The sequence below is a fragment of the Papaver somniferum genome, chromosome 2 (assembly GCF_003573695.1).
Source record: "Papaver somniferum cultivar HN1 chromosome 2, ASM357369v1, whole genome shotgun sequence".
NCBI classification, from domain to species: Eukaryota; Viridiplantae; Streptophyta; class Magnoliopsida; order Ranunculales; family Papaveraceae; genus Papaver; species Papaver somniferum.
This window is the reverse complement of record NC_039359.1, coordinates 106,657,610-106,685,164: the sequence shown is the minus strand read 5'-3', so window position 1 is coordinate 106,685,164 and position 27,555 is coordinate 106,657,610. Positions and strand designations below refer to the sequence as shown.

General features: G+C 37.0%; 2 protein-coding genes and 1 pseudogene across 6 annotated transcripts; 1 reads left to right on the top strand and 2 right to left on the bottom strand.

Moving 5' to 3' along the window:
* The first annotated feature begins 3,774 nt into the window (after positions 1 to 3,774).
* LOC113348709 (homeobox-leucine zipper protein HDG2-like) lies at positions 3,775 to 9,434 on the top strand. 5 transcript variants are annotated; one of them, XM_026592552.1, is made up of 12 exons: positions 3,775 to 4,550; positions 5,392 to 5,669; positions 5,768 to 5,885; positions 6,069 to 6,257; positions 6,350 to 6,808; positions 6,900 to 7,001; positions 7,177 to 7,377; positions 7,471 to 7,645; positions 7,792 to 8,063; positions 8,491 to 8,586; positions 8,678 to 9,065; positions 9,169 to 9,434. In XM_026592552.1, the coding sequence occupies exons 1-11, from the start codon at positions 4,434 to 4,436 to the stop codon at positions 9,047 to 9,049; spliced, it is 2,379 nt and encodes a 792-aa protein (XP_026448337.1). In that variant the 5' UTR covers positions 3,775 to 4,433; the 3' UTR covers positions 9,050 to 9,065; positions 9,169 to 9,434. The 5 variants fall into 5 exon arrangements, with proteins under 5 accessions (XP_026448337.1, XP_026448335.1, XP_026448339.1 ...); XM_026592550.1 differs by having other exon boundaries at positions 5,389 to 5,669; XM_026592554.1 differs by having other exon boundaries at positions 4,434 to 4,550; positions 8,681 to 9,065.
* A 666-nt stretch (positions 9,435 to 10,100) lies between these two features.
* On the bottom strand, positions 10,101 to 16,778 carry LOC113348710 (annotated as a pseudogene).
* A 591-nt stretch (positions 16,779 to 17,369) lies between these two features.
* LOC113348708 (polyadenylation and cleavage factor homolog 4-like) lies at positions 17,370 to 23,864 on the bottom strand. Its single transcript, XM_026592549.1, has 7 exons — positions 23,441 to 23,864; positions 22,042 to 22,143; positions 21,253 to 21,516; positions 19,416 to 20,105; positions 18,473 to 19,117; positions 17,802 to 18,350; positions 17,370 to 17,703 (listed from the first exon to the last, which is right to left on the bottom strand). The coding sequence occupies exons 1-7, from the start codon at positions 23,711 to 23,713 to the stop codon at positions 17,659 to 17,661; spliced, it is 2,568 nt and encodes an 855-aa protein (XP_026448334.1). The 5' UTR covers positions 23,714 to 23,864; the 3' UTR covers positions 17,370 to 17,658.
* Between the last annotated feature and the right edge of the window lie 3,691 nt (positions 23,865 to 27,555).

Below are 27,555 nucleotides of genomic sequence, written 5' to 3'. Positions count from 1 at the left end.
CAAAGAGCATCATATGAGAAGCTACTGATATACCTTAAAAACTATACGACTATTGTAGCTTGCCAACTAAAACAAGAACGCTAGTTATATTAAGGAGGACTTTCATCAACCTCTTCCAGAGTTAAAACCTTATGATTTTTTTCCACTCCATTAAAAATTCTTGACGATTTGCCTTCAAAGAGGGAAAGCTTAATCTCATTATAGAACCAAACTTCATGAGCTTGCCCCCTGAAATCTTACTAGGATTAGTAAGAGATTTATTACTAAAATTAGTACGAGGTCTGAAAGAGCACTTCTTTTTTGTGCTTAATGACCCGTTGGGGAAGAAACCTGTCACTTTAGATTTTATGCTCACATTGGTGTTGACTCCTTGAACCGGCTCAGGTGCAGCTGGTTTGTTGATGTTAATATATGTGACTTTAAAAACTGACGGAGTTGAAGCAACCTCCTGCTCTTTTTCAATCCCTTGATGTTAATATATGTTTCGAATCCGGGGGGAATTGATGGATCAGAAGAAAAGGAATTTTCCCCTTGCAATATATGGGGACACTTATATCAGCATTCTTGTTATTACCTTCTTCAATTTCTTTAGCAGACAAAGTTTCTTTGTTTCTCCTTGACTACTTTTCTTTCTTCTTAACGATCTCATGAGAAACAATAATCTTCAGTTAACATCCTTGTTAATTGATCTGCATTCAGGAACCAAGTGTTCCACAATTTTGCAACGGAAACAAAACTTTGAGACCTTAGAGATCTCGATAAATTGACAAAATCCTTCTTTGCCATCACCAGTTTTAACTCAAACACGTTATGTAATCTTATTTGCAGAATCTACTTCAACCAAAACACTAGCAAATAAATCAAAATCCGTAGCTAAAGTATTTTTATCTACCTGTATAGGCTTGTCAAAAGTTTTGGTCATTGCCAACAAATTTAATAATTATAGCGTTTCTTATTTTCCAAAAGGTCCAGCGAATTACAGCCGGAGGTACAACCCAAAGTTTTTCCCAACTGGATGAATTTGATCACATCTCCGGCTCTTTATAATTGCATTGATGCAATTCTGCATTGCCCCTTGACTACCCGTTACATCCCAGAAAGACTTCCACACTTGAGAGGAAAAAGTGCAATGAAAGATGAGACCTTTCACTCGATTTGCAACATAGAAGACGACCATTAATGATTAGCTTCCCTTTCCTATACAACGAATCCATAGCGTTGAGTCTTTTATGATACACAAGCCAGAGGAAAAACCCACTTTGTGAGTTGCACCATACTTGATTCAAGTTCACGTTTATAGATTTGCTTGATCCACATCTTGAATCACCATTTTTCGGCCGCAGTTTTCATCTTAAATCTTAAAAGTTGATTACTATAGCACTTAGCCTAATGGATTTTGAAGTTTAAATTCACGCCTTATGCCTCTAGGAAAATGGGTTTCGAACCTAGCGAATGTGCCACGCTCCAGTGTTCCACCTGAATTAGATAATAAAAAGGAAACACAAATCAGCTTTGGCCCTGAATTAGATAATAAACTTAGCTAAAAAAAACTGCAAACAGTCGGGGCATGTGGAAGAAAATCTAACCGGCCATTATCTACTGGGTCGTTTTCGCGGGACAGAAATGCATTGCCGGAAACATCTACAACCCTCTATTGAGTCGTATTGTGAGACCCATAGTTCAGTTACTCCTCGAATCCGTGGACTTTTGATTATGAGAGTCCCACATAGAGGAAAAAAATATAACATCTGTCTGGTTGCCGATCAAAATAAAAACTTAAGCAATCCCTGGTCGAGTAATTCAAATTCAAGAATTACGTGAGAAGTAAATACTTGTGATTGGAATGGGATGGGCATCAAACTAAAAAAATCCAAGGGTATGCAAGCCAAGCATGAAGGCAGTAAATGCAGTTTTCCATGCACTGTTTTTGCTCAGACCTCATTTAATTGGTAGATATTCAGAGATGGATAAGTAAACACACAGTCACAGAGAGGGAGAGGGGGAGAGAGAGAGAGCAGGAGGAGGAGAGATATTGGATGTGTATGTGCGAACCGTGAATCAACATACAAGGGTTTGTTGTTTGTAGCGTAGTCATTGCGAATTGGTACTACAGTTCAAAGATTTTTTGCTTATACAAGTATTAATTAGGGTTCTGGACGTTTGAGTTCAAGGACAGAATCAAGCTACACAACTACGAACATTTTCAGAGTAATTAAGCAACTATATTAATATTTATGGGTGACGTACGTACATTTTTGGTGAGGGTATGGACTTAACTGTGAAAGGAAATTGGTCAATTTCTTAATTGGAATCATTATGATTTATGAATGTCATAGATTGTGTGTCATCGTCATCAAGTTTTTTACTTGGCTTCTTAATTAGTTCATCCACGAAGGAGTTCTTTTGTGGCTGCATGGTTCTTTTTGTTGCCTTATTTTACTACTGTGTAATAAGAACTGCTATACAAGAGCACCATCGATTAGCAGTCCAAAGAAGACTCCATGAACAATGTTCCAAAAGCAACAGACAGTGTTTCTAGATTAAAACATCTAATATAAGATGTTGTACATCAGATAGTGTTCCAACGCATTTGTTAAATAATTTTCAATTCACCATCTGATTAAAATTTGGTGCTTATTTGATCGATCGATCTTATTCTCTGTATATTGCACATCTGATTAAGAAATCTTAAGAGAAAACAAGACTAGTTTATTGTTTAAAAAAATATTGCTGAATCAGGTTGATTATATTTTGGGTCCTGATCATGAAAATGAAATTGGAATATGTATGCTTGTTTTGGAACAACTATAGCAAAAGTGTTTCTTTTTGGGACGTAATTAATATTTACTACTATCATATCCATATAGATTTAGGAGTAGTTTTTACCTTATTTGGAAAAACAATTTTAGATTGACCGCGTGAATTCTCGTGTTTAGACTAATACATGGCCAATTAGATGTCACTGGTAATTCCTAAGCAAAATTATTATTTTCAATTGGTTTTTATCTCATAATTGAAAAACCAATTGAAAAACCAAATGTCTCAAGTACTTTTACTTGCACAAATGTACTTTTATCACATAATTATTTTCAATTGGAGTAAGTAACAATACATCATGAAATTCTTAATCAATTAAAAAAAAAAAAAAAAAAAGAAGTAACAACCTGAACATGACATCCATGAAAAATACCCGCTAAGAATATATAGTCTTTAATGAACCCGTTAAGTAGGAAACATTGTCACGCTAATCATCACATCGATCAATCCTCAAAACTACCTTATCTTGCGTATATCATCATACTACAGAGTCCTTATACATCGAGACAATGCATAGACAAAGCAATACGACTGGTCATCGTAGAAATTAATTGTTTCTCCTCATAATAAATAGATGCATACAATCGCATGAAAGAATAAAAACGATTTACTGCATGCTTACTTGTCAAAGTTTGAAAGAAATCAATGCATGCATTTGTAATATTCAGATGATTATAGAAATCTACTAAGTGTACATAATAAGAAGAACAAAAGTGAAGAAAATTATACTTATATACAGTGGTAAGAATTTAAGAAACAATGGAGTTTGTTGTTAGAATCATAGGATTTCACCAAAGAAATTAATCTAAACAGATTCTGATTTTATCTCTTCCTCTCTCATTCTTTAATATCTTTCATTTTCTCTCTCTATCATTCTTAGCGATTACACCTCACACCATTAAATGCTATTGAACCTTCTCCATACGCACTGCAATTACTCCTCTCTCGCTGCTACTACATCTTCTCTCCACCTGTTCTCTTTCCTTTCCTCCTCTTCTTCTTCTTTCCTCGCTTCCCCAAAACCTCTCTCTCTCAAAACTCTCTTCCACGGCTTGTTTTGTCTCTTCTTCTATCTTTGACAAACCCTAGCAAATTCAGTCAAAATCATACAGATCATCACGTAAAAGAAAGCAGTGAGTTTTCAGAAGACTTGAATATACAGATCTAACTCTTCTCATGCAACAATATCATTACTAGGTTTTCTAGACTAAGTCTCTTCAGCTGCATACTAGAATGATGATTCTTTCCTATTCTCTCTAGCAGATCAACAGCTTAAACGTAAGAAGTGAGAAAAAGGAAAAGAAGTGGGATTCTCCGAGATCTTTGTTGGCGTTACTTTCTTTGGAGTTTCCTTTTATTTCCACTGACAATCATCATCATCAACTTTTTAGTTTACTCCGAAGTTATTTTCATCTCAAAAAGAAAAATCATCTAGAGTGTTAGGATCTTACTGCTGAAACCTATCTGGAAAAATCGAAGAAGCCCCTGAGAATCCAATGATAATACTCTTACCACTACCACTAATACTAATGCCACGAAACATTTAAGTAGATTAGTGAGGGTTTTAGTTTTAGTTTAAAGCGGTTTAATACACACATGGTGCTGTTGTTGTAAATATGCCAGCCGGGATAATGCTTCCGGCAAGACACGTGCCTCCGACGATGGGTAATGGTAATAGAAATGGAAACGTACCAGAATTTGGGTCCTCTTCTTCGGGCCTTACGCTTGGACAGGTCAACGCTCACATTATTTTACTTTCTCTCTCTAAAATTTACTACTTCTATATTTTGAAACTTCCTAACTGTAAGGGTTTTCTTCTGGCATGTTTGTTTTCTCTCTCGATTCTCTCTTTTAAACCATTTCTCAAAGATTTTTCTGATACAAGTTCGAAAAGTTGAACAACTTTAGGAAGTTCACTGGTTTTCTGATTTTAGGGTTTCTTCTCACCAAAATTAGGTTTTTAGCACCTCTCACTTTCGGTCTTTCTCTATTCCTAATTCTTTTAGAAAGAAAATCGCACTGGATTTTGAATGTTTTTTTTTCTGTTACTTAAGAAGTAGCTCAGGGCACTGAAAGCTCAGGGCACTGAATCAAACTAGCTTTGTGATTTCTATTTTTCTTTTTTTCAATGGAAAAAAAAATTGTTTAGAAAGGGGATTTGAATTTTGTATACAAAAACAAAAAAAAAGTTTATTGTGATAAAAAATTGCTAAATACAATATTTAGTCTAATCACTTTTAAAATCCTAACCAAGGTTTATCCTGCCATTACAAGTACATTTCACGACTTTTGAGAAAATTAACGCTTATTACAGAGTTGACAGTAGTAGAGAGAGACTAAGGTCTAAGGTTATATAAAGCTTTCATGGATATATGTCTCTACCTGACCCTTGTTTAAGAGAGAGAGAGAGAGAGATCTAGTGCTATTTTAATCATCTTCTTCCCTAAATAATGTTCCATGTATAAATCATTTCTGAGGCTCTTTTTTCATTCTGATCTTCTTCTAAACTGAGTATCTGTGTTTTCTCATCTTTGATGTCTCTAAAAGCTTATTTGTGTGTTTGTTTTTCAGCAGACAAACATGATGGATGCTCATCATCTTCTTCTTCATCATCAACACAGTCTTCTCAATAATCCTCTGGATATGATGAATCAAACTACACCAGAAAGTAATGATTTGCAGGCTGCTAGGATCAGAGCTGGAGATGAAGAGTTCGATAGCAAATCTGGTGGTAGTGATAATCTTGAGGGTACTGGTGGTGGTTCTGGAGATGAACAACTTGATCAAAACCAACGAAAGCGAAAGAAACGTTACCATCGGCATACTCAACATCAAATCCAAGAGATGGAATCGTAAGTTTTCCTGATACAGACATCTTAACGACCAGTTTCTTTATCCTTCTGTCCATTTTTTACATAGATCCTCCCTCATCCCTCATGACGATGAACAGATTCTTCAAAGAGTGTCCTCATCCAGATGATAAGCAAAGGAAGGAGTTAGGTCGTGAATTAGGGTTAGAGCCTCTTCAAGTCAAGTTTTGGTTTCAAAACAAGCGCACTCAAATGAAGGTATATAAAATAATCTCTAACCATAATAGTAAGTGATGGTTGGTCTATTTTATTGTAGTTAAATATTATTTTTGCGTTGATCTCATTCTAAACTAATAATAGTAAGTGATGGTTGGTCTTGTATCTGTTTGATGTTTCTAATGTTTATTTTAAGTAATGAAATCTATTGTTGTATGTTTACAGAATCAGCATGAGCGCCATGAGAATAATCAACTGAGAGCCGAAAATGATAAGCTTCGAGCAGAGAACATTAGATATAAAGAGGCTCTAAGTACTGCATCATGTCCTAACTGTGGAGGCCCTACTGCTCTAGGGGAGATGTCGTTCGACGAGCATCACCTGAGGATGGAGAACGTTCGACTCAGAGAAGAGGTAGATCTCCAGAAGGATATGCTGGATAACTTCAACTTTTATTGTAATAAATTATTATCCTTATAATCCATCTAATGAAAAATCATTTGCAGATTGATAAGATATCCGGGATAGCAGCAAAATATGTTGGAAAACCTATGATGCCATATCCTATCAGTTCTCCACTGCTTCCACCTCGTATGCTTGACCTTGGAGTTGGACATTTGGGCATTCACTCGCACTCTGGAAGTGCAGGAGGGGAGATTTTTGGTTCATCTGATGATCTCATGAGGTCTCTAGCATCGGGACATACTGATTTGGATAAGTCGGTCGTGGTAGAGCTAGCAGTTGCAGCTATGGAGGAACTGGTTCAACTTTCTCAGCTGGGTGAACCTATATGGGTTCAACGCGTCAATGGTGAATCTACTGAGACTTTAAACGAAGAGGAATACGCCAGGACATTTCCTAGGGGAATTGGCAGTAAACCCTTTGGATTCAAAACCGAAGCTTCTCGAGATAGTGCTCTGGTGATTATGAACTGCATGAACCTTGTTGAGTCACTAATGGATGCGGTAGGAAGCTGATCCTCAATCTTTCTATTTGATATGATATATAATCATATATTGTTGACTGACAAAATTTTGGTTTTGCAATTATGATCAGAATCAATGGATGAATTTGTTTTCGGGCATCGTCTCAAGAGCTGTGATACTTGAAATCCTGTCAACTGGAGTTGCTGGGAATTCTAACGGAGCCCTTCAACTGGTAACGTTCTATCTTTATGATCATCTTCTTTTTTGAAAGTTATCTCAATAGAACTTCATATTTTGATGAATAATGCAAATAAAGGCAAATGCAAAAGTAAACGGATAGTTTTTATCTAACTACTAAGGTTCAAAATTATTCTCTTTTAATCAAAATAACTTCCTACTTTTTTCAGATGACTGGTGAATTTCAAGTTGCATCACCTCTAGTCCCAACACGGGAAAGTTTGTTTGTAAGATACTGTAAGCAGCAAGGTGAATCAACCTGGGCTGTAGTTGATGTTTCATTGGATCATTTGCGGTCTAATAACCCAATTAGATTCCGAAGGAGGCCCTCAGGATGTATAATCCAAGATATGCCAAATGGTTACTCCAAGGTGATCTATTTTTACAAATGTGTACTCCAATTGCTAGATAAGAAATGCTGTTTTGGTAGCTTGTTCTCTAAATGCTGGTCTCAAATTTCTCAGGTTACATGGGTGGAACATGTAGAAGTTGATGATAGAGCTGTGCATGAGTTATACAGACCACTTGTCAATTCCACAATTGCATTTGGTGCCAAACGCTGGCTGGCAGTTCTGGATCGGCAATGTGAACGACTTGCCAGCGCAATGGCAAGTAACATTCCTGCTGGTGAAATTGGGGGTAATAAATTATATTCCTTTTCATACGACATATTATTAGAAACGAAGTATACTAAACCTTAATGATATATCAGATTGTGTAGTGAATAAATATTGAGATCTTCATGATATTTACTTGTGTTATTTCAAATTTGTGATTGCGCACAGTTATAACAACCCCAGATGGAAGAAAAATGATGCTTAAACTGGCTGAGCGAATGGCTACGAGTTTCTGTGCTGGTGTTGGTGCATCTAGTTCTCACACATGGACTATCATATCAGGAAATGGCGCAGATGATGTAAGAGTCATGACGCGGAAGAGTGTTGATGATCCAGGCAGGCCTCCTGGCATTGTTTTGAATGCTGCAACTTCATTCTGGATTCCAGTTCCACCAAAAAGAATTTTTGACTTCCTTAGGCATGAAAATTCTCGAAGTGAGGTATATATTTACAAGTTCTATTATTTTAACGTTGCATTTGCTGATCTTTGTTCTGATCTCCAAGTTCAATCCTTATTAGAGATAGGCTGTAGCTAATTAAAGTAACAATTGCTTTAGTGACCAGGATTCATGAGCAGTTCATAGGCAGTGCATGAATAAATGGTTAAACTCGATCTATATTGGATGCAGATATAACTAGAGCAATTAGAATTTGCGTTTGTTCTTATTTGCTACTTTGTCTTCTTCAATGCATTTACAAAACAGAAATTCACAAGGCTAATCCTGTATTATACTGTTCAAATCATTTAAAAGCAATGTCCAGTTCAGGAGGTATATATGACCTTTATAACTACTAAACTGCTATGTAGATAGAATTAAGTGGCTTAAGTTTCAAAACTTAAAGATATGCTTATTGGTAATTTTACAGTGGGATATCCTTTCTAATGGTGGAATCGTTGAAGAAATTGCTCACATTGCAAATGGCCGTGATCCTGGCAACTGTGTCTCTCTTCTGCGTGTAAATGTAAGTATATACAATTGCACTTCTAATGTGTGCATGAGTTTATATACACTCAATTTCTAATTAACAAATCAATGTTTTTCATTTATTCTAGCAGAGCACAAACTCAAGCCAGAGCAACATGCTAATATTACAAGAAAGTTGCACAGAAGCAACTGGATCTTTTGTAATATATGCACCAGTAGATATTCCGTCCATGAATGATGTTATTAATGGTGGAAACCCAGACAATGTAGCTCTTCTCCCTTCAGGATTCGCCATACTTCCTGATGGCCCCATAACCCATCATGGAGATGGGCAAGTGGAGTATGGACAGGGTGGATCTCTTTTGACTGTTGCATTCCAAATCTTGGTTGATTCCGTACCAACTGCAAAACTCGCTCTCGGTTCTGTTGCAACTGTTAACAGCCTCATAACTTGTACCGTTGATCGTATCAAGGCCGCAGTTACAGATGAAAATGCTTGAAATGCAAGTTCAATAGGTAAGTCAAAAAAAAATCTCTTCTTTAGCATACGTAGGTATCTACTTTTCTGCATGATCTGAAGTAATAATATTCTCTCAACTCCTGTTACTTGTTGTTGCAGTGAAGGCACAAAAACCAGAAGAAGTAAAAAAGAGGAACAACAGAGAGAATCAAGCTCACATAGATAGTTTTTTTTTGGGTTTTTTTGGGTTTTAAGAACAGATTAATGTTTTGTTTTGGAGGAAGTCAAGAGCGAACCTTGTACAAATGAAGGTTCGGGTTTTGACTTTCTATATGAGAGTTCTAAAATGTCTCCCCTAAAATCTGGTTATCACTTTGGTTTACTTTTCATTCTGAGTAAATTTGCCCGGATGTTGCTTTTTGTGATTTTTGTTGCACTAAATTCTATTTCTAACATCAAGTAGTTCAAATCTTAATTGGTGTTATTTATTTTCCTATGGTCAAAAATTACTAAGAACCCAGTTTAATTCATCCGAAATCCTGATATAATCCTTCACATCTCAGAGACAAAATGTTGCATCTGGGATTCATAGTGATCTCCTGGCCTAGCTGATTTTGTAGAAAGATTGCTTTGGGCAGGAAATTGCCTACACCTGAGAATATGATTCACTCCTAAAAACCTGAATGGCTCCTCTCATGTTTGTATGCATCCACATTTCACCAAGCTAAGAGATATGATTATGGGACTTCATTGGGGAAAAAAATGTCACCTTGAACTCTCCAGAAAGAATATCCTAAATGTGCTTCTTCATACGAAGCTCCTAGAATAAATTGGACTAATATTTAGTCCAGGCGTGATTGACCCTAAAGCTCCTAGAATAAATTGTTCTTGATAAGATTATTTTTATTTCACACCTTCTCTTAAGTAAGATCCTTGGGAAGCTGAAACTGAAGAGCATGGAGAAATGGCGCAGTTGGACCCTGTAACCTACAATAATCTTATTCACAAATTTGTCAAACAACAAGAGAAAGCTCTGTCCAGCTGAACAATGTAACATGATATCCCATCAAGGATAGAAGTTCTCTGTCGCATTTCAGAAAATATAAAGGGATTAATTCATTACTCAAAACAATTTATTGATCAAAATATTTAGGGCATACAACTTACAAGCACAACTAAGGACTAATAATGAACAATAAAAGAGTTGAGTTACATGAGAGCTTGTTCCCTTGAAGTAGACTCACGGCATATTTACACACGTCCTCAAGAAATAGGTTCACTTTCTTTGCTTGGTAAGATATCTGAAAATGAGAAATCATGAAACGGGGGACCTGCAGATTGAGGAAACCACAATCAGTAGACAACTACACTGCCAAAACATCAAAAAAAACAAAAACAAAAAAGGGGGAGTGAACGTTAAGCTTCTTCATTTAAGCTAGCAGTCCATAATAAATAATTATCCTACAGCTAGTCTCTGTTGCATATTCTATCAGAGAGCTTTTGAGTTTTGTGTAAATTGAAGCAAACAAAATGGAACTGCGCATTTCACAGAAGAATGACATTCAGTTACTTTCTTGTTCACTTAAAATGTAAAATGGAATGTGAGCAATCATCTTTGAGCCACCTTCACTCCAGTTAACTGTGCCTGGGCTCCGCTCTTGCCCACTAGGAGGTCCCAAAATAGACTTACAAATTGCCGGCTCTTTCATTAATCCTAAATAATCATTTGCCCTCCTCCAAACCCTCATGTCTGCATTACGAGATCGAGCTACCTATAAAAAAAATGGAATCTAGTATAAATGAGATATTATCATATTAATCAATATTTTAACTTTCAAGAACTTGTAAAATTTGTTGCGTTTAATATTACAAACGGACCTTGCCCAAAGATACATGTGCCCTTGGCAGTAACTCACGATGATTTGTGGCAAGCTTTGCAATAGCTGTCACCACGAAACAAAGAAGTCTGGCCTGTGATGATTTTCTAAATGTGGAATTGGTGGAACCAAGAGTGAAGTCCTGATTTAGACCCAATCGACTTCCAAGGAACAAGTAGAAAAACGAAAGAACCATATTAAAGCAGGTATTAACATAAAATCTTAACAGAAAACCCCAGGAGAGGCGCATGCATATAGTATGGTCATTACAAGCACCAAGACCAACCTAGATGAAAGGTTCTCGTACAACAGCAATTCCAAGCTTTCAAAAAGCTCACGAGCTGCATCTTTGTGAGACCTACCTCCGCCTCCGTGCTCTCCAATTGCCCAACATAATTGCAAAGCCAATTCCATCTGTGGGAAGCAAAACAGTATACAAGTCATTTCAGTTTTGTATAGCCTCATGAAACATGAGATAAGATGAGATCTCTAAACAAACAGAATAGAACTACATATTATCTGACATTAGTTCAAAAGAGAGAAAGAGGTGCCTTACCTTCGCAGGGTTTTCATAAGCTTCCCCAAGTCTGTCAACGATAGGCTTCTGCAGAGGAAGATGGATTATCACAGCAGGTTTACTAAAACTTAGTAGAACTGAATATGAGAGTTATGTAGATGCTACATATGCATTTGACAATAACATTGGGATTTTGTAATTTTATTAAGTATAAGTGTAAAATCAGTGGCATAACCTGTTCATTTACTTAAATAATCTGGTAGCAGATATTTGAAATACTTTACTAATAGGCATCAGCACCAAAAATTTAGTTGAAATACTTTACATATTAAGCCAAGGGATAGACAAAATGGTGCTAGATGCCAGAACCTTCAGATAGAAAGAATTACCTTCAACAATGCAATAAATTCTGGAGATCGCTGAAACGCTGCTAGCATGAATTTTAGAAGCCTCCTTCGAACCTACAAATATGCACCAAGTCTTAGAACTACTGGCTTGTCTTCACTGAGAATAAGAACTCTAATTTCTAGATCACCACATGCTTCCATGGAATACAAATCAAGAAATAATATTTGAGAAAAAAAACTGGTTTAGCTGTATATATTTAAGTAAGTTCTGATAATTATCAATATTGCAATACTTGAATAACAAGTAAAGTGTAGCCTCTGTTTAGAGAAAATTATTTAAATGCCACTGCGGATAATAACCAACTTAACCTCCTCCACCAAGTAGTATAACGTCCAGTGGCGGAACTAGAAAATGAATGATGGGGTGGCTTGAAAACAACTTGGTTTAACTTGGGCTGGCTTAAGCCTATTGTTTAGGCTTGATCTTTTATAACCAAACACAAATACACTATAAAAATGTAAGTTTTTCTAGACTTTGCCCAAGTCACTACACAGTTCCGCCCCTGATAACGTCATAATTTCCCTATCCAGAAATGAAACCTCCACAAAACAGATCTTATGTCAAACCAAACAGTCTGCTACTAATAGTGGTTATTCTTACTAAATTGTTCTTAGTTTTATCTAGTTTACATGGGGATTAGACAAGTTGGTTTTTCGTCTGGTTGAACATCAACAAAAAGAAGTTGATTTATGCCAGTGCAAAATGCCTTAACTTCTGTTGAACTCAGAACTTCTCAAGAAGATTTTTTATATTTTGTTTTCACTGACCTCATAAGCAAAGACCTTGTCTGGAAATATTGTGGAATTTCTCGTCATAAGCAGAGGAACTAATGCACAAGTTAAAGCTGCAGCAACCATGTATTTATCAAATTTGTCAGCAAGTTAGATGGAAACTAAAAAAAAAAATTAAAAAAAAAATCTGAAAACGACGACCCCGTTACCTAATAAAACAGATGGCAAAGAAATTTGACTTCATGAAACTAATAAATAAGACAAACCTTACATTTATTGACATCACGCAATGCTATGCGAAAATATATATCAAGTATTCGTGGTGTCAGCTGGAGTGCTTGCCTTAATCTGTCAGACTGAGGGGTATTGGTGGCAACTTGTAAAGCAGCAGCTGTGCCAGGAGAAGTCCATTGTCGTTCCTGTGATGCATTAAAGCTTTGTCAAGAATCTATAGCAGTCAGCTTCTTCCACTAAAATATTGATTTAAAATTAAATATATACAGCCTTTAAGCAGAGGTTGCAAATGAGGGATCTGTTACTTCATTAGCCTGGCCAAAACAGCAAAGTTTTTTAATTACCCAGTCCAACATTTTTCTGGAGATTGTAAGGCAAACCAAAGAATTAAATCAAGTAGTTGACACTACAATTCTGAGGAACTCATATATATAGTATGTGTCATAAGCTGTAAAATTCTCATCAAACAGTACAGGTGCGTGTTAAGAAGCATACCACGAGTCCATCATTCTCATCCTTGAGAAGGTCCAGAAATATGGAATCAGCAACATCAATATTATTTCCATTCTCGGTTCCCGAATCACCTCCTCTATCCTCTATAGTGGAACCAGTATAGGCCTCATCCATAAGTGCCAGTAGCATCTGCAGCCAAGAAAGTTGCAAGATCTTAGATCAAACTTCTAATCCCCAAATCTTTCATCACACTGTTTCAAGTTCCAAAAGTTCTAAGAATTAACCTCAGGGGCTGTACTCTTCTGGATAGAAGCTATGCTACTCCCAATCAGTGAACCAGAGCTTCGTTCCACCTTCTCCAATGCCACAACTAGAACTAATTATAGAGAAACAGAAAATATTTCAAATAAGGGTAAAATAATTCTGCATTAAATAAAAGTCAAACAGTAATCAGGCAAGTTCACTATACAGTTGAACATGCAATTGAGAGACTCGAGCTAATCTCAAAGAACCAATCTTGATGGGCTTTAGATAAGCGTAGTAGATATACTCTTATAGTAGATATACCAATCTTGATGGGCTTTAGATATACTCTTATAGTACCCCTATAAACAGCATCAACAAAAACATTGTACAGGTTTGAAGGACATAGCAAACTAGCAAAACAGGATTCAAATATCAAAGGTTTGGCTACCACGGGCAAGCACTCATAAATGACCAAAATTAGCAGATTCTCGTTTCCCTGACCATAAAAAATAACTCCATGTGTTTATTCCTTGCATATAAAACACTACAATGCAAAAAGGTCACTCAGAGATTGTCTATATCACCATCGATCAGCATGCATAACAAAATTGTTCTTACACATTCCCTGCTGTGTACATGAGATACTACATGCTCATTAGCTAATGTAACTACTAGAATGCACATCAAGCACATATTGGAAATTGAACCAACATAATTTTAGGATATTCACGTGAGACAGGAACTCACTTGGCAAGTCCACAAGTGATGGAAACAGTGGTAGAAATGAACCAGGAGACATAACCCCAGGAAATATCTTCAAAAATGATTTCTCAAGCCTGTAATGATGAACCCAGCAAAATAAACTTATGCCCCACAACCACACTTTCTAATGCTTATTGTATCTGAAACCTACTCGTCAGAAATAGATAGTTTTGATTTAAAATTTAGAGAGTGAGCGCCTATAGTAATGAAATTCTGAGGAATATGATCATGGCTCAGTTGCAGAATACAGGGAGGTTTACAGAAATGAAGTTCAACTCACTTTAGTCCATTCCAGGCAATCAGCTTTAACAGTAAAGGGAAGAACTGTACATTCAAAAAGGAAAACAGCAACACTTAAATCAATTTAGAGCCAACCTAGATAACCAAAATATACAAGGAATATTGAGAAATAAATATTTCTAGTTGTTGAACCCAAGATCAATTTTTAGAAAATAATTGCCGCTCATATCTTGCACATATATATTTTTTTGACACAACAGTTTGCTGGCTTTATTAGTTAAACAAGGAGTTCGCAAAATCACGCATATGAGTTACCACATTTGTACAGCACTTTGGAGTCCGGAAAAGTTTTACACAAATTGGTCATAATGTTACGCAGATTGTGTAAGGAATCGACGCTCTTATGTTTATGCTTAGATATAATACCTGTGGAAGCAACGACTGAAAAGTACTTAGAAGCTTTGTTCAGTTTTGATTCAGAAAATCGATGGTTGCTTCAGCAACAACTGGATCTGCAAACTCACTGAAACCAACGTGCAATACAAACTCACTAACACATTATGTTTTTAGTGAAATTTCATAAGAAGCAATACTACTATGAAAAAACTAAGCCAGGGGTAAAGTATTTGTGGCAAATAATAATGACATATGACTTCCGAGAAATTAATTTTTCTATTTCACATTATGTTTGTGCCTTTAAATTTTCAACATAAAATGTAACTTTTTTTTCCAATCTGTGTATGAGCCGTTCAATGGAGGACTACACAAGAAACTCACCAATACTATACCATCTATACATAACCACCAATCCACCACTGTCAGCCAACACAACCACTGCCAATTTCGGGCAGCCCTGCCAAAAACGAAAGAATGGTCTTTGAAAGGAAGACCATGTCAATCAGGGACCAAATGGTACTTGTTTATCGAAAGATTATCCGAACATAGTACCCCATGATGTAATAAAGACCCTTGCTTTTTCTGCATATGCCAACTTATTCTCTTCTACGTTTATGCTGATTCATGTCCTTTTGGGATATGCCACAAGTTTCTAATTGGGGCCACTTGTTTTCAGGAGAGCTAAATTCACCAAAATATTTGGTACTTTTATTGTTTCCGTAACTCCTAAACTGCTACCCGAGAGATCTACTGATCATATTATCCTTTTAGGATGTCAACACGACTAAGTTTACCACTAGAAAACCTCCATAACTATAGACCCCAGGGTAACACTTTCGTCAAACCCTTTCCAAAAGTATATATTTAAACCGGATACACAAATCTTTATAAAGTTTCATTTCTAATAAACAAATTAACCTATAGCACACACTCCTGCGATGTTGTATCGTCAACTGTGATTACCCTTAATGTTTGATGTTTCAACATCTTAATCACAAATAATTTCCTGTGTATCATACAAATTACAGGAGGAGAGACAGATAACAAAAAAAAAAACATCTACAATGGTCTATCTTCATGCACAATGTAAAAATTAAGCGGCTGAAAGCCCAAGAAATCTAACACAATAACGTAACGAAACATTTACCGGCTTAAGCATGAACGGAAAAATGTCCTTAGACTGGCATCAGCATCATGTAGAACCGACTCTCGAAAATCAAGAAAAAACTGAAGAATTGCCTGATAAAAACAATGTGCAAGAACTGCTTAGGCTTAATTCATATTAATTCCCATAGTTCCAAATACCACAATAAGCAAACAAAGTACTATAAAACATCAACACCTATACATGATAAGTTTCAAATAGCAGTATCATTCTCTAGTTAAAGCATACTAAAATCTTCGGTCCAATGTCAATTGCAATGAGAGAAAAGTGCAACAAGATAAAAAAAACTCACCAGTAAGAGAAGACCATTAGAGGTACGAGTTTGAGAGAGAGAAGCAGCTACTGCACGTTGAAAGAGTTTATTCGTTTGGGTATAAACCCTTGCAATCAAATCCTCCGATACCTCAGCTTTACATATCTCATGAAGCTTCTTAACCTAAAAACCAATACAAATAAATCAGCAAATTCCAACAAAACTGCAATCTAGAAAATAAGAGAAAGATATAGAGATGAAAATTACGGTGGGAAGGACAGATGGATCGGAAGCAGGATCATTAGCCAAAGTGGAATCTCTGGCATTTTGCGATAAAGATCTTAGATGATAATCCCAGTCTTTGTCTCGATTTTCTGATTGTTTTTGCATTTTTGGACTAATTCGAAGCTTTTTCAATCTTTTTTCCTCTTCTGTTTCTCCACTTTGTGTTGATTAAAAACCCGAAACGGGAAAGTTCGTTTGACGGTTTTTTGCTTTTTCCTTTTTTTCGAGAGAGACTCTTAGCAAGAGGAGTACAGCTGTAGCTGGCATTTTACTGAGTCGAACTTTACTTGACTTGCTAGGAAGCGCTACTCGACCATTTTGGCAAATGCCCATGCGTGTTTTCCTATTGCTGTTCTGGTGTGATATTGCCGAGCGGCTATGATATGGTCGAGAAGCAATAAGGTTACGATGCGCATTAGTTCTGCAAATGCATAATGGGCAGCATGTGAATATTTCCTACGTGATCGGAGGACTAATAACACCATTGTTAGTAGAGTTACTAGGGAGGGTAGCCAAATCCCATATAAAACACTAAAACAAAGGACCTTTGTTTTTGTTTGTCTTGTATGCAATTTGGTACTCTCAGTACCCCGATTATCAGCCTTGGACTAACAAGATCCAAGAAATCTCGTCGTGTTTTTTTAATCTGATTTTTAATATGGATGGCTATGGTAAGGTTTGAATTTTTAATCATCTTTTAACAATGTTATAATTTTGGACCAGGAAAGCTCCGAGAGCACCCCTAGTAGAAGTGTAAAAATACGGTAACTTGAGAATGTCTATAAAACATAAATTAACACAGAAAAGAGAAAAAAACATAGATATAAAAAAGTATGCAACAGAAAGAGATTGGAGGAAAGATAAGAAATGGGCAACAGAAAGAGATTGGGCGGCACCCGAGTAACAGGGTGCTCAGTGCTCTAATATAAGCTTTGGTAGCCACACGAAACAGGGCGGTCTAAAAAGAGATTAAGAAAAACACAAGTAAGGACTGCTATTGGGAAAATTAGTGGAGCTTATCATTGAAATACGATTTAACTCTTTTTTCAATATAATATACAGGTCAGGTTGTTGAACAACTTTTAACTAACTCGCATCCTTTTTCTTTCACTATCATCCAGCATTTCCTGCATTTTTAAGAGAACAAACAATCAATTCCAAGGATACTATATGAGCTTTAGATTGCACGTCTCTGAATAATGGAAAGTGTAAATTCATCACATACCCTTCTGTCTTGTCCTAAAGCTTCATTCGAAACTGCAGAAGATCCAGACCTGCACTTGGCATGAACTATAGGACCTAAAAGAGACCTATCCATACCCGCTGTTGATCCGTCAAGGGCATTTAAATAGACTGCACCTTTATACATCCACTCCTCAGTTTCATCACTATAAAAATCACCAAAAGGCTCTCCACATAATGCACATGTATTCTGATCCTCATCAGCAGGGACAGCCATTTCTTCTTCACTCTTTCTCTCTACAACAGTTTCAGCGGGCTGGAACCCTGGGGCAGCATCGGTTCCTAATGTCTCTGCACCACTGAGCCATAAACTAGTACTCACAAACCACTTGCGCGAAGGTTGTTGCTTACGGTTCCTGGACATTCGATTTCTTGTCACATGCCAATCCATATGACTACTGTGCTCCTCTTGACTTCTAAAGCGTAATCCACATGTTGTACATTGTCTTGGAAGATCACTATAAAGTGCTTTTATTGCAGATTCATGTCTAACCTTCAGAACGTCCAGATCAAACTCAACTCCAACAGAACCCTAAAAAGAGAGAAAAGAAAGATCACTTGCTTGAAATGTTGTAGTTTCGATTCGATGCATATAAGCAGTAATTATTACTTGAAAATGAAAGAATCACACTGACAACCAAGATGGATGAATACCTGATCTGGAGCTGGTGTAGTCAGTGAAATCAACCCCTGTGCCATAAGAGAGCTTATCAGACCAGTATAGCCCGAATTCCCCGGTGCGTATGATGCTCCAGGACCTATATTTTGTGAAGGCGGGCGGAGATGTGATGGAGGAGGAGGACCCGGAGGTAAAGGTGGTACCGTTCCCCCACCATGTGACTGGAAAGAATTATTATTTTGCATGTTACGAATTGGTGGAGATGAAAAGGGATTGTGATTTAGAAAAGGTAAACTCAAAAGAGGGTTGTGGCCTTGTGGAGTATGTCCATGATTCAGTGGCTGTGCCCCAACATGAGATGACATCTGGGCTGGAACCAAAGAGGTAAAACCTTCTCGAGCCTCAAGAGGTTTAAACATGTGTGGCTGTAAATGACCGGGTTCTTTTGGGAAAATGTTGTTACCATCATGAAAAGGTGGTAATCTCTGACCAGCTGGTGGAGCTGTTGGTGGAAAAGACATCTGACCTGCTCTACCACTTGCTTCCCGATTAATATGTGGAAAAGATTGTGGAAACTGGCCGTGTAAATTCGAAGAATAGGAAGGACCCGGAATTTGAGAAGCAACATTCTGAGCTTGAGGTCCACCAACAACTTGGTTACTTGATGATCCACGACCAGGCTGTAATAAGAATATTTATTTAGTCGTCAACATTCTGAGAATTATCGAGTTCCTTGTCTTAATAAAACACACATGGTTTTCCTAACCCAGCCACCAAATAACCCTCCAACAGAGACAAACTCTTCGGAATGACAAGTAAGAATAAAGTAATGCCCATAAATTATTTTAAACACCCAAATTTAGAGACTATTAGCTTGACTAACCTAATATGACTGTGTATATGAACATGTTTAGAAACAGATAACCATGCAGAACTAAGACGGAAATAAATTGAATGCAGTAAGATAGAGAGCAATACCCCCAGGACTGAGATGCCATCCTCAGCGGTGATAGCCGAATCATCCACCACAGGTCGCAGAGGCTGGTTGGGCCAGTTGCTTCTTCTAAGATCAGGCTCCGGTGGTCCAACAGTTGATCTTCCTAAAGGAACTCTTGTCTGCAAACTCCCATAAGTGGGATTAAATGGCATGGACTCACCGCTCCTACGATCTGCTAAAGTTGGGCTCATATCCTCCCAAACATACTCTTCTTCTTCAGTGTTTTGCCACTTTCGTGTACTTGCCTCACTGCTAAAGTTATTTACCTCGAGCCGTTCAACATTTAAAGTGTTTTTACCTCTATAATTCCCATAAGCATCAATTAAAGCTCTTGGTCTTTGCTGATCATCTAAGTCTGACCCATGTTTACTCCACCAATCATTTCTCTCCCCATCCCTTCCACTCACTCTGCTAGGAGCATATTCAAATCGAAGATGAGATGGAGCTGCTCTTTCAGGAGACTTATCTGTTCCAAATCCATTATTTGACGGCGATAAGGACTGAACTTGAAATTTAGAAGACTTTGTTCCAGGTGGACCAACTTTTCCAACTCTGACATGTGGGTTGACAATTTCGGTGTCACCAACGTCATACTTGTCACCATAACTGAAATCAGGTTTCTTTCCAAACATCTGTAGGCTTGAAGAAACTCCTGTTCCACGTTGAACATCCTGCAACATTACCAAGTTCATCGGAAATTCAGAATTTGCAATAGGACTCAATTGAAAAGTTAGCCTCTCATCCAGATTTAAGTATCAATGACTATGTGGACTGTAACTGAACACCAGCAATTAGCAAAGCTCTGGAGCTTTTGCGCATGTTTTGTTCAAATATGATACAAATAAGATCAGCAACAATAAGTGAAAGAATAACAGTGAACACTTTCAAGGTAATCTTTTTTCTTTCTATTAAGCTTTATAAAATACTGTAATACAATAGCTTTAGCTTTCTTCTACTATTCTCCCTGCTGCCTTCTACTGCTGTAGTACCACCCTTTATATAGAGCTGCTACCTTCCTAAACTAGGAATTCTAAGATTTGGAAACTCATTTAAACTAGGAAAACTATCTAAACTAGGAAACCCTTCTATACTAGGAAACTCGAAACCCTTCTATGCTAGGAAACTCCCTCAAACTAGCTTTTGCAAACACAGTTGCAAGCAAAGCTAACCATTGATACTCCTGTATCAAAATAGGTAAGAAGAACTGGTTTAAAGAAATACACTGACTATCCAGACAAGCAAAATAAAATTCATATACGCATGGACAAATGGCTTGCATAAGCTACTAAATCAATAAGCTGAAATTGATACGTTAATACAGTCAGACCTCCTACAATTTAAAAGACTTCTATTTTCTACCTTGTTTATAATTTGACCTCGATAGAAACAAAAGCAATGAGTTCAGGTGAATATATGTAATGCCGTGTACAACCTGACACTAGAAGACTGCTAATATTCAAGTACTCAATTGGCACATGAATGACATCATTTATATCTTCTTAGTGCATAACGACAAATAGTAGATAAAAGCACAACCAACATTATCTACCATGATACTCTAAGTTCAAGTATACGTCAAGAAAAATCAAACACACCAATTGAAGGTAATATTATCATTAATGCAAAGGAAGTGAAAGTGACCTCAGACCTCTACACCCACTTAAAAAACCTACAAACTATAGCGAGTTAGAGTGGAGTCTGCTTTAACTATTCTGCGTAAGTAAAATCAAATATATATTTCTACAAGAGTGGTACTCTAATATAATGCACATTAGTGATAGAGTGTATGCACGTGGAGATATTTCATGAAGATTTTACCGCAGTGGCATGTTCAAATTGACGCCTTGCCTCCAAATATTTGGGGTTCACATGTATACCATGCGCTGGACGAGGAGACATGGATCCTGAAGAAGTCAGTGCAAGCGAGCCAGTTGGTTGATGGTTTGTAGGGGTTGACAGTTGTAGTTCTGCCCCAATTCGCCGAAGCACTGGAGGAGGGAATACTGCAGACCAAGTGCCGAAGAGGTGGCGCATGGCAGGATGCTGATTAGGGTGGACTTGGTTGTATGCCGCAAAAAACACCTAGAACAATCATAACCATGACCATCGATTAGATCTCAGATACTTAATGGAAAAGGTTGACGAGGAAGAATAGGGCTTTAAAATCGGACGAGGCGGAGAAACCGCACCTCGTCACAAGCACCATTTTACGCCTCTATGAAGCGTGCGCCTTTTACCTTAAAATGTCATCTAAAAGTGCACCTCACGAGGCTTTTTTGAGGATAAGTCCAAAAAACCTAACTAAATGGTAATTTTTCGTTGTTTTTTTTTTTGAGATTTAACACTTGGGCTGACAAAACTCTAAGTCGTTCTTCCCTTACAGTTAAAATACAAAGAAGTGAAGAAGTAAGACGAAAAACTAGACAGTTTCGACGCCAGGTAAGATAAGCTTTACAATTCGAAGCGGAAAAGGCGTACACCTCGAGGCACCGCCTTGCCTCTTCAAAGAACCGCCCCGCACCGCATAAACGCAATTTAAAACCTTGGGTATGTCTACTTAGAACCTAATGTAAAAAACTGGACATTCATATATCTTAGCACACTAACCTCATGTAGGCGGGAAGAGAAGTGCCTCACATATGCACTGCCAATGTTCTTAACAATACTGTCCAAAAGATACAGGGAAGGTAGTTTCTGATCAACTGGGGCCTGCAGAAAAGCAAGTTTTGAATGTTCAAAAGCAAGCAAGATAAGAAAACAATATATATATATATATATATATATATATATATATATATATTAGTTGCCCACATAAAAAAACAGGAATACCCTAACAGAGGTAAATGCAGCAAATCATCTAACAGGAGAAATCCGGTAAGGTATTTTGAGAACACGTTTTATTTTACTTTTTTGACTCTTTCGGATATATGATCATATATTCTACTGAGAATCCTATATCCTCATTTAAAATTTGGTGCAAGTCACATCATCAGTGATGTATTGGCAAATGAAAGCATTAGGTGATGAAGATAATGAAGACAAGGGTGTTTAGACAAAAAATTGTTGCTTAAAATTTCGTAAATTCAGTTTGGCTTCATGACAACATTATCAACTCAAATACAATTTGCAGACACCTCATGCTAAGATTGAAGTTCCGTCCTGAAATTCCTATAAAAAAAAACCTAATGTTCAATTCCATGTTTAATTCTTAGTTGCCACGGAGTTTTACTACAAAGCTACGACACAATGGTAAGAAAAATGCTAATACGAAATCAAGCTAGCTTAAAGATCCATTTGGTTTATAAATTCCCCAAGCCACTTAAAATCACAAACAATAGTATGGACAAAGTCTGCACATTACAAAATGGTGGAAGTAAATAAAGATTCGAAGTGCATATACTTGAGAAAATGAGGTAAACCAAACCTAAAAACTGAGATCCAGGATGACACACTATATTATGTTAATGGACAAAGTCTGCACATTACAAAATGGTGGAAGTAAAGAAAGATTCGAAGTGCATATACTAAATGAGGTAAACCAAACCTAAAAACTGAGATCCAGGATGACACACTATATTATGTTAATGCACCATCCAATGATATCTTTTGTCAAAGATTAAAGCAAAATACCAAGAAAAACAAGTGTTCATACAAAATAAAGTTAATTTTCACAATAGTAATATTCTGCAAAACCCATCGAATTTGTTTTTCCAGTTCCTAGTGTATATTCAACATAAAACCCTAACTTTGATATATCTCAGACAAGCCTAAAAAACAGTGAAGACTAAGAACATAAACCCAAACTAACAACCCAGTGATGAAAAAACCAAAGTTTCCAGTAAATACACCACTCAATTTACTTCCAGACACGTAAAGCTACGAACTTTATCCATTTCAAACCCAATTTAAGTGAAATAGAGTTCGATTTTCTGTGTGAGACACTGACTTCGAAAGTTTAAATAAGAAACTTCAAGCATGTACTGAGAGAATTAATGAAATTACTCACCTCGGCAATCCGATTGCAGATCACCTCAGCAATTCCTTCAGCACAATCCCTCTGTTCTCCAGCAATAATGGTTAAGTCTGTAATAATAGGCTTGGAATTGAATGTGAGATCAGATAATACAATATCATAGACTCGAACGATATCATCAACTGAAAGTGGTGAATAATCATCTTCATCATCAGAAACCCTTAACTCATCTTCTCTTTCTTTCAATAGAAGCCTAAACCGATCCACAACCGGAGAAGGAAGCTTTTGAATCAGCTCCGCTGGCATGGCCTTACTGTTGATACTGTTATTATTGCTATTATTGGTGTTATTGTTGGAACCACCATGCTCTGATAAAAACCCTAGAAAATTCTAGGGTTTGATCTCTGAAGATAAGAACCAGTTTTGTTCCATGGCAGTTTTGAATGATGTTTTAAAAAAGGCCGTGTTTTTACGAAAAATCGGTCTTCAAAACGGTCATGGTCAATGGCATTTCTCTTGTGTTTCCGGCTTTCCGCGAAAAGTGTAGATATCATACATGCTTTCTTGATTTTTCATGAAACTTGTCTGGGGAATTTTACGAAGTACCCGTTCAATATGCTTTGTCCAATGTCCACCTCCACACGATTTCTTGATTTTTCCTCGAACCAAATAGGGGAATTTTATCCTCCGGTTTTTAGGGGCCACTCAAAAGGATTTAGGGGCCAACAATAAAACAAAAAAGATCACCCAAAGGGAAAAATGTAGCCAGCCCTTATCTCGCGTAATTCGTAATGGCAAAATTACTCTTATATATTCGGAGGATATGATAACATTTTTATCCTCCGATTTCAATCGGAAGCCAAAATATTACCCAGACTTCCGATTGTACTCGGTGCAGTATTAGAATGATTTCTGTTTCATGTTTTCCATTTCTTTTTCATTTTTGAGTTGTTAGAGTTATAGAGAAGAAGGTGAAGGAAAAAAGGGAAAACCCATTTTATCACTACAAAAATGGATGGATATGAAGAAGAAGGTGAGAATCATGGCGAAGACGATTTGGGGTATATGTTGAATGATCCAAACTTTTGTGGAGAGGAAAACCTAGACGACCCTTTCATGGAAGAAAATGGAGAATCGCCTGATATTGAAGCTAACGATGCATGTAAAACACAGGTATTGTGTTAAGAAACTCAAATACTCGATTTGCATGCGTTTGTGTGCTTTTGTAGACAAGAAAAACCGATTATTGCATGCATTGAATGCCATGAACTACCCAGATTCGGTAGATATAAAACCCCGTTCAAATGTTGAAATTCATTAAAACTCCATCTTAAACAAAATTGATATAAAAACTTATACAAAAACCCAAATTTCAAAATTGGTTTCATCATCAAATTCTTTGGGGGTTTTGTGTTACTTTTGATTTTTTGGGGTTTTTGTGTTACTTTTGTTTTGATGGGTTTTTTATAGAAGGATAGTGACACCTTTGGGGTTATAACTCGCGGACCGATTTTATAAAGTGCTCCCATTTTATTTTTTATTTTTTTTTTGAAAATAGATATGTATTGATAGATAGCAGAGGTTGTTAATCATATTGATTCAGTCTCATCTGTTACTAACTCAGAATGAGAAGTTGTTCCGATGACTGAATCTGTTAGATTAACTTCCTCTGAAACTGTTACAGGAAAGTTGTTTAAATTACGTAGTTCATAAGCTTTGACAGTGTCAAAAGCTATTGTTGGAATTAAAAAACTAGGTGCTTGGTCTATCCAGGAGATTGTTGTGTTGCTTTTCCTTCCCTTCTTTGCCAAAAGATCAGCTACTCTGTTAGCTTTTCTGTCTACATAGTGAAAACCCAAAAAAGAAACTAGATTGTATGTAATCTTTTTTACTTCTTCAAGAATGGCCAGACTTTTCCATTGGATTGTTGAAACCTTTCCTTGTAAGTACCTCATTACTGCCTAGTTATCTCCTTCAGTGACCAGATTTTGTAAGTTATTTGAGTTGGCCCATTTAGTTGTCTGCACCACTGTTAGAGCTTCTGCTTTTTCAGTTGTGGAAGTTCTAAAGATGCTTAATTATGTTCCTTGAAGGTTCATGTCCAGTTACGAAGAATAAAACCAAACCCTCAATTAGTACTTTCATATAACCAAAAAGCATCACATTTTAACTTTAAAGAATTAATGAGTTGGAATTTCCAATGTGGTGTTGGTTTTATGGTTCTACATTGTGGTTCACTCAAACTATTCAAATTAGTTGGATGCTAGTAAGCATAGTGTCTAGTAATATCTAGTGTAAGTTGATCATGTGTTCTAGATTTATCTTCAAAAATCCTAAGACACCTTTCCTTCCAAATAAACCAGCACTTGGTTAGTAAACTATCTCATTTTTTTCGAAAATTTATGAAGTAATCTTGATCATTTTTGTCTTGCTTTTTTTTTTGGGGGGGGACTCCTGGCCACCAGTTAAATGTTAGGTAACAGTGATCTTAGATAAAATCTTGAAAGCTTCGGTATTTGTTGAGTTATATCGAGTTGTTTATATATTCTTGGTAGAGATGGTAAATGATTCAGTGATCAATGATCCTGAAAGTGGTGTAACGACTCTGAATCGGGCTCAACGAACCTGAAAACATGAAAGGTGTTGTAGAAGATCGATTGCTCACAAACCAAAAACCCCAAGACATTTGGGAAAATAAATCTTTTTTTGGAAATAATGTAACGATCCTGAATCGGGCTCGACGAATCGAAAAAGTGTTAGAACACTGCTCGGTTGAACTCGCAAGCGTTGTTATCTCAAGCTTGTTTTTTCAAGTTTAGTTGTCAAAACTATAAGTTTTGATTTCTAGTCTACTTATAGCTGAAAAAACGGGGGTCTAACAACCACACCCAATATTTCGTTTAGGAAATCTGTATGGACTAACTCCAATATATTTCTAAGGGAATCAACTAAACAGTCAGACTCAATCAAGGAAAATACATCCAAGAGTTATATATCTGTTTCTCAATGTAATCATCAAATGAAACAGATAGAAATCGGCGAGCCTGATTATTATGAGAAACGACTTGAACGGTGCCAAAGACCAATGTTCAAATGTCAATCAATTTATTTCAACAACCAAAGGTTGGATTATGAACTACACACAACCTGTGATATTTCAATTATACATAAAATATAATGCGGAAAAGAAATAATACAAACACCATAAATTTTGTTAACGAGGAAACCGCAAATGCAGAAAAACCCCGGGACCTAGTCCAGATTTGAACACCACACTGTATTAAGCCGCTACAGACTCTAGCCTACTACAAGTTAACTTTGGACTGGAATGTAGTTGAGCCCTAACCAATCTCACACTGATTAAGGCACAACTGCGTTCCTTACGCCTCTGAATCCAAGCAGGATTCTACGCACTTAATTCTCTTAGCTGCTCCCACCCACAACTAAGAGTTGCTACAACCCAAAGTCGAAGACTTGATAAACAAATCTGTCTCACACAGAAAAGTCTATTGAATAGATAAATTTGTCTCCTACAGAAATACCTACTAGTTTTTGTTCCTTCTTTTGATAAATCAAGGTGAACATGAACCAATTGATACACCGGACTTACATTACCGAAGAACAGCCGAGTAATATCAATCACCTCACAATAATCTTAACCGTATGGTAGCGGAACAAGATATTGTGGATTCACAAAGAATGAGACGAAGAGCTTTGTGATTACTTTTTGTGACGGACCGGAGAATTACGCCTAGCGTGCGCAGGCCATAACTCCCTCGGTGCGCCATGATGATGATCCTACAAACCGGGCCTTCAAGCTAGGATAATGCACGTTCATTTTCCCTTGAAAGCATGCTCGTGGAGCATTATGCATCTAACTTAGCTTCCACACCGTTCCAAACTTACGCTTACCCGCTAAAGGGTATAAGGCCATTCGGCCAATGCATTCTTGCATGCATCACTAGATCTGCCTCAACGTAGGGAATTCATCACTGAATTTCCTATCTAGCTGAGCAACTGTCATACTGCCGAGTCTTGTCCATGCATAAGGCATAAGCCTTGGACTTAGGCATAGGCCGCCCCAATCCTATTGATATTTCCCTATATATGTTAACTTACCATTTCTATAACTTAGGAAATGGGAGCAA